This window comes from Barbatula barbatula, assembly GCF_947034865.1.
Source record: "Barbatula barbatula genome assembly, chromosome: 18".
NCBI classification, from domain to species: Eukaryota; Metazoa; Chordata; class Actinopteri; order Cypriniformes; family Nemacheilidae; genus Barbatula; species Barbatula barbatula.
Window position 1 is genome coordinate 2826823 of NC_136781.1, and position 19227 is coordinate 2846049.

The window sequence follows — 19227 nt, forward strand, 5'->3', positions numbered from 1 at the left end:
CTGTGTATATTGTACATACCTACTGTCAAATTATCATAGAACATACCTACTGTCAAATATTTTCATAATATTGTATTCTGTATTTATTCACTGTATCTCCTGCACTTGCTAATCACACTTCTGGTTAGACCTAAACCACATTTAGTTACACTGTACTTGTATATGTGTATGACAATAAAGTTAAATCTAATCTAACTTGCACAAGTTATAAACAATATTTTTGTAGTGCACAGCAGGAGGTTTAGAAGAACAACTCCATCATAGAAATCATTTTGAACAACGCTGCTGCTTTTACTATTTGAGGTCCAACAAAGCACAGCACTTCTACCACAAGTTAAATTTGGAACAAGATAACATACATGACCTTTGGGCGGTGTTCCAGCACAAATATTACTGTCTGCTTTGGATGTAGACTGTAAATAGCCCAGAACAATTGACCTTTAATGTTATTATCACACGAATACAGGTGTAAATTCTGACTATACCCCTTGGTAGTCCAGCAGTGACCTAGTTCTCTGAAACATTATACACAATGTTAGTGCTAGCAAACTTTCTGTTGGAACTAAAGAGAATCGATTTGTTAAAGCTAATGTTGTTGTCGCCGTGTAGGTTCAGAATCACACTACATTACACAAACGCACTCACAGGTAGCAATTCCATTGAAAACAAAACATACAACAGACATCTTAAAAATCGTGTTTATTTCTTGAAATTTGTCTAAGACACTGGAGGAATGCATTTCCAGTGTTTTAAGAATCATGTTACAGTCACCTGTGTATGTTTTGAGGTAATAGTTTAATTACTATTAAAGCCACTTTTAAATATCTAAGACAGGAGAAATTTTCCTTAAAAGTAGTAGAGGAACAAACAAAAATTCAAATTTCTTAAGAACTTGTCACTAACAGATTTTAAAGGACAAGCTTACAATCTTAAAAAAACATCCTTTCATCTCACCTTTAAGCCATGCAATTTTGCAACACATAGTACGGGTGACAAAGAGAAAAAAATATAATCTAAAAACACCAAAGGGAAAAATTAACCAAACCTTTTATTTTGAAAGCAGTTTGAGAGCTCTGAGCCTAGATGTGGTACACAGCCAAGATGTAAAATACAACCATACAATACATTAGATTCAAAAGGTACCAAAAAGTACAGTAAAAAAATAACACTTCCATCTCTGGAAATGTAAAAAGGACAAAAAAAAATTATAAAACAAAAGTGAAGTGACATTTGCTCCCCCCAGTTCTTTGTTTTCTGTACAAAATGAAGCAGAAGTCCAGATTCTGCCAACTTCCAAAAGTAAAAGACCCCAATGCTCACTGCGACCAGACCGCTGGTTCCGGTTCTGTAGTTTTACGACCTTTCAAACAAACACAGAAAAAAGTCGAGATTTAGTTGCTTAAATCCACACACATACAGCATTATATAAAATGAAATGAAGAAATGGGGCCTAGCACATAACTACAACCCTACTGAATCAGTGTTTGACAGAATTCTAAAGATTTCAGTCCTAGTCTCAAATGGACGATCTGACTGCCTTATAACTAAATGGGTAAATGGAGATGAATTGCATTTCAAAGCATGGTAAGTGACAACCAAATTAACCTTACCATGAAACGGTGGGAAGAAAAATGCATACCTGCACTACACAAGATCAGTATGGCTTGTAGCTACTCTGGTGAGCCCCACGTCTCGGAGTTTTTCCATAGCTTGTATTTCCCTGGTCTATGGGGGTAAGAGAGAAGCAGAAAAAGGAATTTATATTGCCCCTGTATTCACAAGAACCCAATGGGGGGGGGAGCTGGGGAACGGGGTGTGGGGATGATCCCATGGACAATCAGTGCTTACGGTAGTCGTATCCGCTGCCGTATCCGCCGTAGTAGCCCGCAGAGTAGTCGTAGTTGCCATAGCCGCCATAACCCTGCTGCCCACCATAGCCGTAACCTTGGTTACCGTAGCCTTGGTTCCAGTAGTTATTGTAGCCCTGATTCCAATTTTGACCTTGGCCTACAAAACGAAAACATGATTCATTATTTTAAACAAAATTGATATCTAGCTTTGTGAAACTGAAGCTATTCGCCATAGAGGCTCAACACAAGCGGAGTCATTACAAGGGATAAGATTTACTACATCCGAGATTAGTTAAATCTCTCAGAGATGGATTAAAAACCACCAAAGCACACGCCACACGGAATATAAGAGCATATCCGGTCATTTGGAATCGTTTGATAGTAGAACCTCAACCGATAAATGAATCTTATGTAGACAGAGAAATCCTAGTGGAAAACATTCAAACAAAAACGTGTGAAGCAGAACTGACCTCCACGACCCCTTCCTCTGCCTCCAAAGCGACCCCCATACTGCTGTTGCTGGTACACCTCCTTAGGTTGCGCGATCTTAATCTCACACTGTCACAAAGAGAAAAAACACAGGATTGAGTAACACAACTTTAATGAATCAGACACAATGTATCATATCGTACAACCTAAAAATAGTAGATTTCATCTACGAGTTCATTCAAGGTGAAGGTGAAAACTCACAAGGCCTTCTTTTCCGCTTGGGTCCTTGGTTCCACTGACGTTGTGAAATTTCTTTTCGAGAATCTTCTTGATGGGTTCTTCTTCCTTAAACGTAATGAAGACAAATCCTCTCCTTTTATTCGTCTTTGGGTCCATTGGAAGCTCAATAGTCTCGATCTGAGGCAAAAAAATTATTATTAAAACACAGAACAGCTGGAGAAAGAAATACAAATGTACCCATCAATGCCAACTGATCTCACACTTCAGCAGTGCTACCTTTCTAAAGAATATAAAAACAAGAAGTTAAAATACCTCGCCAAATGCATCAAAATACTCCCGAATCCTTTCTTCTGTAGTTTCAGGGTTCAAACCGCCGACAAAGATCTTCTTCACTGGTTCTTTTTTCATCGCCATTGCTTTCTTAGGGTCGATCTGCCTTCCGTCTAATCTGTGTTCTTTTTGTTCTAAAACCTGATGGAGGAATAAAAACTCAACTTTCAGCTCGCCACCACAGAACCAAGAACCTTATGGGTCTATACCTCCGTAGTCTATAAGCTTACCTTATCTACACTAGCTGATTCTTTGAAAAGAATAAACCCGAATCCCCTTGATCGTCCAGTGTTTGGGTCCATTTTGATAGTGCAGTCCGTCACCTCTCCAAATTTGGAGAAGTAGTCTTTAAGATCCTTTTTACTAGTGTCCCAGCTGAGTCCCCCCACAAACATTTTCCTAAGAAAAAGCAGAACACACCAGTTACGACCAGGAGGGGGCGTGGTAGCTCACATTACACGATATCCTTTTATTTCCATTTTACATCTAATACATCACATCTATAAATATAATTGTACATGCATCAACGCCTTCCCGGTTTGCGTCACATGCACGAGTTGCACAAACCTTCCATCCAACAAACACATTTAACGTAACAGTGAGAAATAATTTTAAGAGCCAAATTCATGCTCAATTGACTAACGTTACAGCACCCATCCCCCTTCGAGCGACACATGGCGCCAACAAAGCCAGAAAAGAACAAAGGGTTTTACGTCCGAGCATTTAAAACAATATTTCATCTAACATACCCCGCATCTTCTTCTCCTTTGCTTGCATCGATCTGCCCGCCGTCCGTGGCACCATTTTGTGGGTCTTCGTCGTTCCCCGTTTCGTCGTCGGCGGCGGCGTCTTCCTGCGCCTCGGCCTCTGGGTCTCCGTTGCCCTCCTCATACTGCTCGGCTCCGTTTAAATCCTCTTCGCCTTCGTGGCCGTTCTCAGACATCTCCATATATTGGTTTTCGACTTCTGACATGGTGGTAGTTAATGTGAAAATCTAAAACTGCAGAGAGCACGAGATGGTTAGGAAGGGGAGCGCCTTATGTAACGCGATAGGCAGTGCACATGTCCACCATTTTGAACAGCGGCAGTGGCGTTCTCATACGCCACAAGAATGTAAACACGCTAACGTTAAATGTGTAGCGTTACGAAACCGACCGTTCGCTTTAACTATCATATAGAAATTAGATCCGCGTTTGCAGCGATTTTTGATATGTCGTTACGTGCGGCTAAGCACAAAGCTCGTGCGTTGCTCGGCAGTAGCCCATGCCGCTTCTTTTCTCTTGCGTAATTCGTCGATACATTTACAGCATTACACCCTCCAAACAACATTTCCCATTTCATAAACGCAAGCGCGATTAAATTCACAAACATACGTTAGCGTATACATTATTTGATTGTAAATACTTTACCGTAAAAGCCGCAAGTTGTCTTGAAAATACTCCGTGCAACGCTTTCTCCGGTATGGGCCCTTCCTTATTGCGCCGACCAGCGGTTGGTTTTATATTACTGGATGGAAGATAAAGGAATTTTAGTATGGGGGCATTTGATTGGGTATCTTGAAATGACTATCATCCCCGCGGCCAATCAAACGCATCATTCACACGGCACAGAAATCCTCCCCCAAACGCGCTTCTTCTGAACATTCGTGTCGAGTGGGGGAAGAACTCTTTGTTCCTGTTCGGTTTACAAACAAGTTGCGAATAAAATATGAAATTATGTTTTAAAAGCCGCCGGAACAGAGGAGAACATGTGAGAAACAGACGTTTGTGGTTGGACTTAACACAATTAAAGATCGCAACCGCAATGGGTCTTTGCATTATTTGAATTCTTACGTTTGTTTTGTTGGGGGAAATGTAAACGTACCTCATGTCAGTCGGTTATTTATTTTAAAAATCAGTTGCGTGTGTTTGTCTGAATCAGATTGGTGTGATGATTCAAAACTGTGATTTAATATGAAGAATAAACTGATATTATGCAACGGGCCTGATGTTAGTAGGGTTGTAATAATCTTACAGTTCTGTCTTGTGTTTTAAATGAACACTAAATGTAATGTTCGTATGAATACGACAAATAAGTATAAAGAGAAAGTGTTTATAAAACTTAGGTGGTTTATTTTATAATGAAGTTCAGACGATATAAAAATATATGAGCAAATTACAAAGTAATACATGCATACAGTCAATCTTGTTGGTAAATCATGCTGCCTCCTTTAATTCCATTTTAACACATATTTTGGGTTTATAAGGGTTGTTTTCCATTAACCAGTCAGCAAGCCAGGTCTGTACAGTAGAAAAAGAATGCAGTTCAAAAAGCATTAGTAAATAATACCTGAAATCAAACCAAATAAAGAACATGTGCATAATTTTTTGAAGAGCTTCAGTATATTGCAATAGAGAATGTGAAGATATGTTGTGTTGAATGTTGCGCCGTCTTGGGAGGATTGCTGTTAGTGTGTTCAATGCAGTGTTTTGTTTTTACTGTTTGATTAGGAAATATATCTATGGTAGGTCAATCTTGCTGTGTTAAAAACTGCTATAGCATAACACAGAGTCGTTCAGAAAAAGCCTCTGGTTCTTTCGATTTCTCTCTATATCTAACAAAACATGTAACGGTACATATCAAAACAAGAATAGTAGTGGAGTATGATCCTCCCAAGATGGCGGCGCCACCACCAAGCATCCGATAACTTTTTAAAACTATAATAATGTGTAATTTCTGCGGTACTCTATACAAGGGCTGCACGAATAATCATATTTTAATCGTGATAACAATTTATGCTCCCCACAATTAATTGAGCATAATCGTTTTGATATTCATGTTTTAAAAGCAAGCACAAAACTCCCGATAAGGTCACAATATCATCGCAAGGTTTGTCTCTTTTATAACTGCCACTTTACAGGAAATACAAAACACACAATTTTTTTACATTTAGTCATTTAGCAGACGCTTTTATCCAAAGCGGCCTACAAAGAGATCATGGAGCAATAAGCGATATGTCACGGGAGCAATAATACAATAGGTGCTAAAACAAAGTTACTAGTTTCATCAAAAGCTAGACCACTACCTGTTGAGAGAAAGAGAGAGGGTTAGTGTAATTTGTTTTCATTTGTCTGTCAAGTATTTACAGAAGAGATTGGGTTTTAAGTAGTTTTTTGAAGGTTGTGAGAGATGTGGTTGACCGGACCGACTTAGGAAGAATGTTCCACCAGAAAGGAGAATGAGTGATTTACTGCCTTCATGAGAAGGCAATACAAGACACCGCTCATTTGCTTTTCTACTATTTTAATACTTTTTTACAAACCCCACAGACAAACGTGAAGTAATCATGATTATAATTTGTTAACTGTTTGGCTTATTTTAAAAAGAATTACACTTACAAAAGGATCCGCGGGTTTCTTCTTGCACAGCTCTGTCAGTCCATTGAGAAGTGTTGGGTTGACATACCGGCTTAGGTAGTCTTTTGCAGCCTCTCCCATAGGAATGGGTTCGATCACAGCTTAAATAAAAAAAGTTCATTTGATCAGATTTATTATATGCATAGATGTCAATTACATGGAGGAGAATCACGGATTCACGTGGGGATGGACGGATTAAATTCTACTCACAGTTGGGAAACATGAACCTGATTTCTCTCTCAGCAACAGAGAAAGAGTCGCTGCCATGTACAGCATTTCGAAGGTCACATGTGCCAAATCTCGCTCTCAGACTGATGACGACAGTCAACATGTTCAGGGAGAAAAAAACGGTGTTACATGAACATAATTACATGGATTGTATAGGAAAATGTTAGTTTTTAAAACCAGACAAGATTGTAAATGTTAAACAATCTAAATAACAGAATCAGGGTTAAGATTTAGGGGTTATTTAAGATAAATCATAAAAATGGTGTACTGTGTTTAAAATGTAACTTTAAACTGCTGTTTGTTATATCAAATCATTTGCATGAAGAGATTTAAAGGGATTTATCCGTATAAAATGTCTTTCATTACCAGTCAGGCTGTGTCTCTCTAGCTTTTATGCTGTTGACTGGTCCCATTATAGCTTTCCAGGTGGCAATAGCCTGATGCCTGGCCAGTGCTAAAGCAACAACTGATCCAGAGCTCATGAACACAGTCAAATGGGGAAAAAACAGCTTGCCATAATGTTCAGCATAGAAGTCACTGCATTGCTCTGGACTCAGCTGAAGCTTTCTTTTCTGTTACAGGAGAAACAAAAAAAATAAAAATAAACACTAAGAATTCAATTATTTGGCAAGGTACAAATCTTTTGCCTTGTCGCTATGCATCTAATATTAGAAAATAAATGCCATTAGTGTCTGCTGATCTGAGCCAAGCATTGACTTAAGACCCCAGCACAGTTGTGGCTTTTAAGATAATCACATACAAATAGTTTTTAAAATAAATGTCTTGACATGTTAATGGAAAACATTATTTGTGATTTGAATGTATTCACACAAGTATCCTATAGGCTACATTTTAGCCCAAGTGCCGCTAACACAGTGCAAAGAATGACATTCATTTAATCTAGTTGCCTATAAACGTTTACCTCCAGAATCGTGAATCCAGATTTAAGAATGATGTCCTCAATTTCATCAGCTTTATGGACTGCATCTGGTTTGATTAAAGCTAAAGTTCTTTCCACGAAGATACGAGGTGCAGGCATCTGTTTCTGGGGACTATCGCTGTCCAGCATGTTTTATAGCTTACGTTTTAACGTCTGGACCAGGCAGCCACAAATGCTTTTCTCAAATGAGTTTAAGAAATAACACAAAAACAGTTCGTTTCAACGTAAAATATTGTTTATGTCTTTCAAATCGAGCCTGCAGCCCTTGCAGGTTTCTGTTGCCCTGGTTGCTAGGATACCATTAATGACAAAGCATATAGACTTCAGCGCCATCTTGTGGCTTTATGAGCAGTTGCAAGTGTCTTTGAATCATGAGGCTTCAACTCCATTAGTTTGAAGCACTTTATTAAAAACAAAAGCCATTTTTCGTCTTTAAAATATTTTATTCAGACATTATAAAAAGCTTCTATCTGGTTCCAATGGTCACTTGCCACACTCGGATCAGGTTGTCAGTGTAGCCAGCAAAGAGAGTCTGTGATAAAAAAAGATACAGAAATCATTAACAAGCAATGTTTTTCATCCTAAATTGATTTAATGCATCTTGCTCTCCCCCTCATATTTGCAGGACTGACATCATGAGATTTCAGATTATAAAGTGATTGGGTATAATCAACGGGGGCTTTTTGATCTAGATAACCAAGATGAAATCTATTTGAAGAGTAAAGCTCATTGAAGGTGGATGGAAACTTACCTGTCCATCAGCTGACCAGGCCAGAGATGTGCACTGAGGTGGCTCAGCCTTGCTGTTGGTAGTGATAATGTCCTGCCTCAATTCATCGACTACGATCTTGCCCTCCAGATCCTGTTGAGGGAATACAGTCAGCACGGTTTCAACAGTACAAGTATGTGTGACGGTTTAAATGTCAAGTTCTCAGAAACAGCCTCTTTTATCATCATGGGAATATACAGAAGGCGTTTGAGTTTCGTCACTGAACCTTGTGCCTTAATCTTATTAATGTTACATGTGGGATGCACACACAAGTTTTGCATATAAACATTCTGTGGGCATACATATTAGTCTTGCTATCCCGCACCTTGAATGTCAAGTAAATGTTGATGTATGTAAACTTACCCAGATTTTGATGCTGGGTCCGGTGGCGGCACAGAGCCAGTAGCGGTTGGGGCTGAAGCAAAGGGCATTGATGACGTCTCCCCCATCCAGGGTGTAGAGGTGCTTGCCCTCGTTCAGGTCCCACAGCATGGCCTGCCCATCCTGTATGGTAGGTACAACAACAAACTTCAGTTAGAAAAACGTAATACATCTTAAGATATAAAATATTTCGAGGAACAATGAGATCAGAAAACGATCTCTATCATCACATAGATACAGATAGCATTTAAAGTTTCATCATCTCTTCAACAACGACCCTGTCACGTGACTCACGTCAACACTAAAGAACAGAATTATTACTCTACCTTTCCACCAGAAGCGCACAGAGATCCATCCGGAGACACGGCCACTGTGTTCAGGAATCCAGTGTGGCCAATGTGATTTGTTTTCAGTTTGCAATTTGCAAGATTCCACACCTACAACAAGACAAACACGAGTCAAACTCAAGATAAAACAACTCAAAACGATTCATGCTTTTATCCTCTACCCATCATAATTGCAGAACTTGTCATCAGAGCCCAGGAGCTCATAAAACATGTGATACATTATAATCACTGGGTAAAGTTATTACATCATACTAAACGCGATCTAATATGAGGCACGTGTGCACCGTTCCTGTAGCAGCTGGTATAATACTGATTAAATGCACACCTCACAATAGAAAGAAATTGTTCGCTAATGCATTATTTACATGTTTAAAAATCTCACCTTGACCATTTTGTCCCAGCCGCACGACACAATGATGGGGTTACTGCTGTTTGGGGAAAAGCGCACACATGACACCCATTCACTGTGGCTGTCATCCTGCAGAAATGAGTCAAATACAAGAAGCTTCGGAATGGCAAACTATTCTAGAAGTGAATTGAAAGTTGTTTACAAGCTTTCCAAAAGTTCCCCACAAAAGGGACCACGGCATTCCTACATTTCTGCTGAAATAATGATGGTGCGCTACCTGGATGGTGTACTTGCAGACTCCCAGTGTGTTCCACAGCTTGATGGTCTTGTCTCTGGCTCCAGACACAATCTGACGGTTGTCAGCCGAGAAAGCCACGCTCAGAACATCTTTGGTGTGTCCGACAAAACGGCGGGTTGTAGTGCCACTGAGTGAGACAATATGAATCGATTCACCAACAGGTTTGGTTACAAAAGCTATATAGTTTTGGAGCCTTTTAAAATACAGAAGCACGTTCGCTGGGTCAAAATGGCATTTAAGTTCAGAAACAGCCTCTTTATCATCACAGTGACACAGATTGCATTTAAGTTTCATCACTACTTCGACCACAACGTTTGCAAGTTATGCTGTGAACGGTGCATCGTAAAAGCACAAATATCACCCTTGAAACTCACGTTGTCAGATCCCACAGGCGGAGGGTGCCGTCCCAGGATCCAGACAGGGCAAACTGACCATCAGATGAGATGACAACATCACTCACAAAGTGAGAGTGACCCTTCAGTGCACGCTGGGGGATGCCATAGTTGGTCTCATCACGGGTCAGCTTCCACATGATGACGGTCTTGTCTGCAAAGTAGACAACATACGATTTTTAGCTCTGACATGTACGCTCTTAGTTAGACAATACACTTATGCAGCATTGTAATATTTTGACAACTGATATCGTTTTACCTCTATATGACACGTGGTACACACCACAGGCTGTAATTCAACAGTACGTTTCATGGCGTACAACCAGGCCTATATTATCATGCACAAAACCGGGTTGGGTTTTCATTTATACTCTAATCTAACGTACTCGTGTCTCCGGATGCTCGTGAGGATCCAGCGCGGCTCTACGGTCACTTACCCCGGGACGCGGACAAAATCATGTCGGGAAACTGGGGTGTGGTGGCAATTTGGGTGACCCATCCGCTGTGACCCTTCAGGGTACCCCTTACTGTCATCTGCTCGGTCATTTTGGTGCACCCAAGAATCACCTATAAAGGTGGATGGCGTTGGATTTGATCGGAGGGCCGAGTCCTCCCTATCGCTCGCACACCGGCTTGACGAAAAAGGAAGTTGCACACCGGAAGCAAAACTCTTGAGGGCGCGTGTCTTCTTCTGTATCAGATATGGAGGATTCGAACAGCTCGTTGCCATCTACCGGCAGTATGGTTTTATTACAAGTCAACTATTATGAAAGAGCGTCTGTTGCCAAGTATGCTTACCCACGCAGCACTTTTGGTTGCTTCCAGAGCACAAAATAATATATATATCTTATGATAGATAACACCTACATAAATATATATATATATATCACGATAGATAACACATACATAAATATATATATATCATGATAGATAACACATACATAAATATATATTTATCATGATAGATAACACCTACATATATATATATCATGATAGATAACACCTACATAAATATATATCATGATAGATAACACCTACATAAATATATATCATGATAGATAACACCTACATAAATATATATATATCATGATAGATAACACATACATAAATATATATCATGATAGATAACACCTACATAAATATATATATATATCATGATAGATAACACCTACATAAATATATATATATATCATGATAGATAACACATACATAAATATATATACATCATGATAGATAACACATACATAAATATATATACATCATGATAGATAACACCTACATAAATATATATCATGATAGATAACACCTACATAAATATATATATATATCATGATAGATAACACCTACATAAATATATATACATCATGATAGATAACACCTACATAAATATATATATATATCATGATAGATAACACATACATAAATATATATTTATCATGATAGATAACACCTACATATATATATATCATGATAGATAACACCTACATAAATATATATATATATATCATGATAGATAACACCTACATAAATATATGTATATATATCATGATAGATAACACCTACATAAATATATATATATCATGATAGATAACACATACATAAATATATATATATCATGATAGATAATACCTACATAAATATATATATATATCATGATAGATAACACCTACATAAATATATATATATATATATCATGATAGATAACACATACATAAATATATATACACATCATGATAGATAACACCTACATAAATATATATATATATATCATGATAGATAACACCTACATAAATATATATACATCATGATAGATAACACCTACATAAATATATATCATGATAGATAACACCTACATAAATATATACACATCATGATAGATAACACCTACATAAATATATATATATATATCATGATAGATAACACCTACATAAATATATATATACATCATGATAGATAACACCTACATAAATATATATACATCATGATAGATAACACCTACATAAATATATATACATCATGATAGATAACACCTACATAAATATATATACATCATGATAGATAACACCTACATAAATATATATACATCATGATAGATAACACCTACATAAATATATATACATCATGATAGATAACACCTACATAAATATATATATGGGATATATTGCCTTAGGAAAGGTCGTTTATTTCAAGAGCATTTTTAATGACATGATGTTTATACATCTGTACTACCATTTTAACTGTATAATATTTGACAATAATAAAATTATATGTAACATCTCGCGTAGAATATAGATTTAGTTATAGCGATCAACATCGCGGGAGCGCGCTTCACAAACAGGGCTGGCTTGGACGACGTCACCTACAATTTCTCGAACGTTCTGATGCGAGTCGACGCCATTTTGACTCCGTTAAACGAGATCAAAGAAAGATCTGCGCTGCGTTGAGAGGCTTTATCGACACGAAATAAACGACTCTTCAGCATTTCTCAAGACTTTCTAGGTAAATACACATTATCTGTTAACCGACCTATCTCCACCGCGCGGGGATTTGTATAACGTTTATTTTTAGCACGCTACAGCTTTAACGTAAACGTTACCTCAAGTCGAATAACGAGAGAACAAAGGAAATTTGTGTTACTTGCCATCAAATTCAACGGCAAATAAACGCGATGTATTATCAAAACGAATGAGATTTGCTGTAAATTTGACTAAATTAAAACCCATTATGTTAATGTCTTAGATAAAACACGAGGTTGTTAAGAAGCACGAGCACAGATTCGCTGCGTCCGTACGTGATGTTGCATGTCATGTAACGTAATACGTTTTTTGACTAACGTCACATTTAGCGTAAGTTTTTAATGTAACAGTAACCTGTGTTTTTATCAGACGAAACGGTCGAAGAGAATGCGCTCTCCGTGGCTCACCGAGGAGAGAGTGGAGAACAGAAAGAGACATAGAGACTCGCACAGCAGCGAGAGAGAAAACAAATACAGAAAAATCCACCATCATTACAAGAACAGCGAAGGGTGAGAAACAAACACGTCACATCTTTTTACGTATTAAAAATACACACCTTTATAGTACATAGATTCATTGCTGTGGACGTGTGTGTTCTTTGACCATTGAACCTATAGAGGGTTTCCACGACGCGCCATCAATCCGGAAGTCGGCCATGTTGGAGTTTTTGAACGTAAACACTGCTAATGAGCCTAATGGCTGAAATGCACCACAAGACGTTTGCTCAGATTTTGAGTGTGAACTTGTTGCAGAAAGTCTGTGCCAGTCTGCAGATTTGATCAGTTGGTGTGTTTCTAACTGAAACTATCAAAAAGTCTGGAAGTGTATGATGTCTAGTTTTAAGTCTTGTTGTGTATTCCAGCTATAATGGAAATGGCAGATTTTGCAGGAAAAAAATAACTGTGAAAATAAAGCTCTTTAATGCAAGTCGATCACACCGGAGAATCGCTATGACCGTATGCTGTAACATCACTTGATCATTATTTTCTACTCTGGACTTTACTCATGTGAAGTATTTAACGTTATATGTTGTTGAACCTCGATCTATTCTTCATGGATGTATACACGCACACATTCATGGGTAAAGATTCAATGTGACGGGGTTAAGAGGCACATTGATTTCTAAAGTAACTTTCAGGTGATTTAGTTTAAAGAGACAAGACTGTAAGCAACTGGTTTGTGTGTGATTTAAATGACTAAAACTGGCAAAAGTTTTCTATGGGGATAATATTTAGGGATTGGTGCACAAAATAAGTAGTTCACTATGTCGGGATGAGAAATATATGGAAATCGGGTCGTCCATATTTATTGTTAATCTTTTATGTTACGGTATATGGCCATTGTGATTATATCGGGTGTGATCTATTGCGTTGAAGATATTTATTTTCAGTTATTTCTTTTCTCCAGCTAAATCTGCAATTTCCATTAGGTTCAATAGCAGTGTTTATGTTCAATGCCTCCAACATGGCCAATTTCTGGATGATGACGCGTCGTGAAAACCCTATATAAGGGCAGCTTTGAAGAGAGTGTTGCCTAAACACGTCTTTCAAGTTCACTGTTTCCTTGGAAGACAATTGGGCCCGGTTTCACAGACAAGGCTTAAGGCTAGTCCCAGACTAAAATCAATGTGTGACCTGTCCTGACCAGAATATAACGTGGCCAGAAATATCTTACATAAAATGTATTAGTGCCATTGTTTTGTCTCAAGATGCAGACCAGGAATGTTTTCTTCTAGGGCATTTTTATAAAAGCCACATAGATATCTTAATTCAACTTAGGCACAGTCCTGGCTTAAGATAAACCGTCTCTGTGAAACCGGGTATTATTGTCCTGCGTGTGCCTAAATGTAACGTATGCAAAGGATGAATAAAGGAATTAAAGTCTCATTTGTGAGATTTGTCGTTTTTAATATTATTCAGTGTTCATTATTTTCCTTTAAAGTCAACGTAAGATGTAAATATTAATGAACACCCTTAATGCAATTTATTTTTTAATGATTATTTTCTCCATGCTATTTCAAAGAAACAACATTTCTTCTTGGAAATATTATATAAGAGTTGTTTTGTAAACAAACCTTCCTGTTTCCATTAAATATAGTTTGTTTTACTCAGAAATGTGTAACAGAGGTAAACACTGTTGACAGTAAATGTTTTCACCTCCATGTAGCCAACACTTTGTATTTATAATGACTCATTGCATCATAGGCATTACCTGGAGACTAGGAGCTCAAATCAAAAGCTGGAGGTAAAAGAGGTCAGAGATGTGTACAGAGACCATGATGAGGACAGCCGTCCTGCCTGTAAGGACCGGCAACGGGAGAGATCTAGAGTCAGGGGCCGGGAGAGAGACAGGGACTGGCACCATTACAGCAAATCATCTGGAAACAGCCGGCGGAGCAGTCCGCACAGACGCGGACACCTTCGTTCACGTCGTCACTCTGACTCGGTATGAGCAATGTCCTTGTCTCACGTTGCCACGGCAACTGTCTACCTTTTCTTTCTCTTTCCTTTTCGTTATATGTCCTGTTTAAGTTCCTCGTGGCCAGTATGAAAAAATTACAGCAAAACATTAATATTGAGATATGTTTGTGAAGGGGTATACATTTAGTCTGAAAGAGCAGGAAAACAGCATGTACAATGTTTTAAGGCATCTCAATCATGGAGGTGGAGTTTAACTCTATATTTTGTTTAATGATAAATTGTTGTAACTGTCTACTTAATGGTTTGAGAAAGTATCTCATCTGAAAATATGTTGCCATTGTTTTTCTTCTGTAACACACACGATGTGGTGGGCCCTGTGTGTATCTCGTGGGCTGAATTTGCGTTGGCTTCTCCCTGTGGCCGGGCCTGGCTGCTGCGGTTATCTGAACGGGCTGAATCACTTCCCCCTCTTCCGTTCTACCCTCGCTGAATGAATGAATGCCGCTTTCTGGTCCCCCCCGATTCTCATGGGTTTTTGATGGTGCTGATGATGATGATGGTGATCCGAAACCCCAGAGGAACCATCGCAGGAAAAGATCCAGGAGTGTTGTGGATGATGAGGAGGGTCACCTGATCTATCACAGTGGAGACATGCTAAGAGAAAGATGTATAGAATACACACTTTTCTGTATCTCTTCTGTATCTTTATTTCTTTCACTGCTTATTTTGTGTTCTGGGGTCAAACTATACGACAACTTTAGTTCTAGGCATATTTTTGGGTCCTGATAAATGCAGTTGACAGCACTTAAATTTATCCTGATGTGTGCACCATAGCATTTGTCTCATTTGTTTATCATTTATGCATTGATTTTTCAATTTTCATTGATCCATTATTCAGAGCGAATCTGATAGGACTGTTGTCAGTACGTCAAATTTGCGTTTCTAACAGTCTGTCTTTAAACCCATAGATGAGATTGTGTGCACCCTAGGAGAGGGAGCGTTCGGCAAGGTGGTGAAGTGCATTGATCATACAAAGTAAGTTTACGATGAACTTGAAATGCCTTATGTGTTTTGCTTGATCATCCATCTATTTAAAGGGATATTTGTGTGCTAATGACATTAATGTCTGCTATTACAGCGGAGGAGCTCATTTAGCTCTGAAAATCATCAAAAGCATTGAGCGCTATCGTGAGGCAGCTCTGTCTGAGGTTGAGGTGCTGGAACAGATTAACTCAATCGACTGTGACAGACGATAGTAAGTACATCTGAAAACACAGAGAAATAAGATGGATGCATCACGAAGTATACACCAGGATTGTTTATCACACCTAGCTTGAAATGTACACCCTCTTAGGTGTAGAGCAATCCAGACAACATTACCAATGGATTATTTGATATTTGTTTTTTCAAGTGCCTGTGTGCGGATGTTGGACTGGTTTGATCACCATGGGCATGTGTGCATCGCCTTTGAGCTGCTAGGCTTGAGCACATATGATTTTCTGAAGGAAAACAACTTTCAGCCCTTTTCAATCAACAACATAAGACATATGGCCTACCAGATCATCAGAGCGGTCAGATGTGAGTCATGGATCGCCTTGATTGTCCTTGTGGAAAAAACAAAAGATTCCGTGTATAGTCTATAATCTTTTGCTAACGCTCATCTCATTTTTGTTTCAGTTCTTCACAAGAATAAATTGACGCACACCGACCTGAAACCAGAGAACATCCTCTTTGTCAATTCAGAGTATAACATCAAGTACAATTCAATAATGGTGAGGAGAGTTGTTGGCTTAATTCAAGGTTTCTGAGTCACGTCTCACAGTTTTTAAATATTGGTGTGGTTTTGTTTTGCAGAAGAGGGATGAGAGAATGCTGAAGAATCCTGATGTGAAAGTCATCGATTTTGGAAATGCAACTTATGAGCACGAGCACCACACATCTGTTGTGTCCACACGGCATTACAGAGCCCCAGAGGTTATTCTGGGTAAGCAGCTGTAGATGTGACATTCTGAGGAACATTGAAATTGCACGTTTTAGGATTGTATTGTGTAATGAAGTTGTCTGTGCCAACAGATTTGGGCTGGAGTAATTCCTGTGACGTGTGGAGTGTGGGGTGTATTCTTATTGAGTATTATCTTGGAACAACTCTATTTCAGGTCATTGTCTTCTTCAATATAAAGGATAAATTCATTCAAGCACAAATGGGTATGTTATAAATGGGTACACTTGCTGACGTGTTTTCGTTTGTGCTTTTGACATTTCAGACACATGACAGTAAAGAACATCTAGCTATGATGGAGCGGGTGCTAGGCCCTTTACCAGCCCACATGCTGCAGAAAACAAGGTAACATTCCCTGCTGGGAGAAGATACCAATATTACTTTAAACGTTCATTCCTGCCACATGTAAGCAGAGACAAACTGCCATATTGTTCATTCTGCAGGAAGCACAGATATGTTCATCATGACAAATTGGATTGGAACATTCACAGCTCCTCGGGTCGTCATGTCAGAAAACAGTGCAAGCCCCTGAGAGTGAGTTTTCATCGATGTAGTAAATTCATCATTTCATAACTTTCTTTAAGGCTTTATCTAAAAGTAATGTCTTCTTTCCTAAGCAATACATGAGCTTCTGCAGCTCCGATCACGAGCAACTGTTCGATCTCATCGAGAGGATGCTGGAATTCGACGTCACAAAGAGGATCACGCTAAGCGAAGCCCTCAAGCATCCGTTTTTTTACTGTTTGAGAAAGAGCAAGTAGCAGCGCTGGGTCTCTCCATTGCCGTAGTTCCTCTCTGAGAGAGGCTGTTTCAGTCGACTGCATCAGTCCTCTATTCCAATTATAAGCTGCACTTCTCATTGTTCATATTTATTGTGCTTCTATTGCGGGAGACCTGTTGCCCTCCAGTGATTTGACATTTCTGTTCTAAGTGCATTACATGAAAGACTCAGACTTGTAACAGGGGGATGAGCTTTGGGTTTTTGAGTATTGTTTATTGTGTAGAATCGAATGTGTCAGATGTAATCATGTCATAGATTCATTTGGTTTCTTAATATTGACATTTGTAGTGATATTTGTAGGTATTCTTCGTTTTTCATGATCATGAATAAAACTATGTTTTGCCAGTTATTACTTTTAAGTGTCATGTCCTAATTCAAACCAATAGGGGGCGGTAGATGCCAACTCTGGGACCTTGCGTGAAATTTAGTCTCCAGTCAAGACATTTTCGTGGGTCTTTGATTATGTAATTGGACTAGTGCTGTTAGAGATCAATTAATGGGCTATTTGTAGGAAATTACAACATTTTACAAGCCTTGGTTCTGCTCCAGTCTGGTCATGATGGAGGCAATGTTTTTTTCCATTGGCGCATTTGCTTTAAGATGTAAACAGTTTGTTTTGTTTTGCTTTTACTTTTCTGGTTTAATGGTTGTTGTAATAAAAAAAAACCATTGTCAATAAGACATGTCTGATTGACAGTATGACAATTGATCTTGAGTAAGGAGCCCCAATGTTAATGTCAATTGATCAGAAAGTGTTTAAAGTTCTCCCCAGATTATTATAAAAGAGCACATTTTGAGAACGATGTTGTGAAGTAATTTTTTCAATGAGGGTAAATAAAATGGCATACTTTGTATGGCATGCTGCCTCTTAATTTAGCCATCCACGATTTTTCGTCTATTTTTTTATTCTTCAATTCAAACCTTCAATTAAAATCTCCCAAAATTCCTAAAAACAACCTGGATAAAACGCGCCGCGTTACAACAAACAAGCTTCAACGGAGAAAGTTTTCACTCAAGATTGTTCGCAGCTGCTTCTCGTGTCCCTCTGGTTGTTTCACGCTTGATAGACTCGCACACACCACGCAGAATATCACGGGCCGTGTTTAGAAACCCATTGAGACCCCTACATAGAAAGCATTCTTGGAATGCATAAAACGCGCATCACTTGTGCGCATTAGGGGCGCACGAGTCATTTCGAGCTTTGCGCAAAACGTGAACGCAGCGCGCTCTCGTGACGCTCTTTAGGTAGGCTGCTCCTGAGGTTTGGAGACACAGCCGTCGCGTTCAAAGAGCCGTGTTCTGGACACCGCTGCTCAGTCTGACAGCCACGTCTCATCCATCAAGAACTGATCGATACAAGTAGCCTATCAGAAAGTAACTAGACAGAATTTCAGCATGGATGTATCCGCGGATAGAAATGTGGAAAAACAAAGTGCGCCGAAGCCGGTTTATTTGCGCTATTTAGTGTCTTTTCCCACCATAGTGTGTTTCGTTTTGTCGTTCAGTTCAATCGCGGTGTGTTTTCTGATGACTTTTAAAACGCATCAAATGGAGAGCCGACTG

General features: G+C 38.8%; 4 protein-coding genes across 6 annotated transcripts; 1 reads left to right on the forward strand and 3 right to left on the reverse strand.

The window, feature by feature from the left end:
- Positions 1 to 274: 274 nt before the first annotated feature.
- hnrnpaba (heterogeneous nuclear ribonucleoprotein A/Ba) lies at positions 275 to 5204 on the reverse strand. 2 transcript variants are annotated; one of them, XM_079480053.1, is made up of 9 exons: positions 4259 to 4455; positions 3599 to 3849; positions 3080 to 3248; positions 2832 to 2990; positions 2541 to 2696; positions 2321 to 2408; positions 1849 to 2007; positions 1640 to 1725; positions 275 to 1360 (listed from the first exon to the last, which is right to left on the reverse strand). In XM_079480053.1, exons 2-8 carry the CDS (start codon positions 3820 to 3822, stop codon positions 1655 to 1657), a joined length of 1026 nt encoding a protein of 341 aa, XP_079336179.1. In that variant the 5' UTR covers positions 3823 to 3849; positions 4259 to 4455; the 3' UTR covers positions 275 to 1360; positions 1640 to 1654. The 2 variants fall into 2 exon arrangements, with proteins under 2 accessions (XP_079336179.1, XP_079336180.1); XM_079480054.1 differs by lacking the exon at positions 1640 to 1725 and having other exon boundaries at positions 642 to 1360; positions 4259 to 5204.
- Positions 5045 to 7517, reverse strand: nme5 (NME/NM23 family member 5; the record flags this gene model as incomplete). The annotated part of the gene is made up of 5 exons (XM_079479446.1): positions 7395 to 7517; positions 6839 to 7044; positions 6455 to 6555; positions 6227 to 6345; positions 5045 to 5128 (listed from the first exon to the last, which is right to left on the reverse strand). The coding sequence occupies exons 1-5, from the start codon at positions 7509 to 7511 to the stop codon at positions 5045 to 5047; spliced, it is 627 nt and encodes a 208-aa protein (XP_079335572.1). The 5' UTR covers positions 7512 to 7517.
- A 285-nt stretch (positions 7518 to 7802) lies between these two features.
- Positions 7803 to 10634, reverse strand: rack1 (receptor for activated C kinase 1). 2 transcript variants are annotated; one of them, XM_079480169.1, is made up of 8 exons: positions 10386 to 10634; positions 9931 to 10102; positions 9536 to 9683; positions 9292 to 9387; positions 8889 to 8999; positions 8545 to 8685; positions 8164 to 8274; positions 7803 to 7944 (listed from the first exon to the last, which is right to left on the reverse strand). In XM_079480169.1, the coding sequence occupies exons 1-8, from the start codon at positions 10492 to 10494 to the stop codon at positions 7879 to 7881; spliced, it is 954 nt and encodes a 317-aa protein (XP_079336295.1). In that variant the 5' UTR covers positions 10495 to 10634; the 3' UTR covers positions 7803 to 7878. The 2 variants fall into 2 exon arrangements, with proteins under 2 accessions (XP_079336295.1, XP_079336296.1); XM_079480170.1 differs by having other exon boundaries at positions 10208 to 10593.
- A 1632-nt stretch (positions 10635 to 12266) lies between these two features.
- On the forward strand, positions 12267 to 18016 carry clk4a (CDC-like kinase 4a). The gene is made up of 13 exons (XM_079480171.1): positions 12267 to 12447; positions 12834 to 12973; positions 14669 to 14909; positions 15461 to 15551; positions 15853 to 15919; positions 16023 to 16139; positions 16296 to 16462; positions 16562 to 16656; positions 16739 to 16868; positions 16958 to 17040; positions 17149 to 17228; positions 17327 to 17417; positions 17501 to 18016. Exons 2-13 carry the CDS (start codon positions 12852 to 12854, stop codon positions 17642 to 17644), a joined length of 1428 nt encoding a protein of 475 aa, XP_079336297.1. The 5' UTR covers positions 12267 to 12447; positions 12834 to 12851; the 3' UTR covers positions 17645 to 18016.
- The last annotated feature ends 1211 nt before the right edge of the window (positions 18017 to 19227 follow it).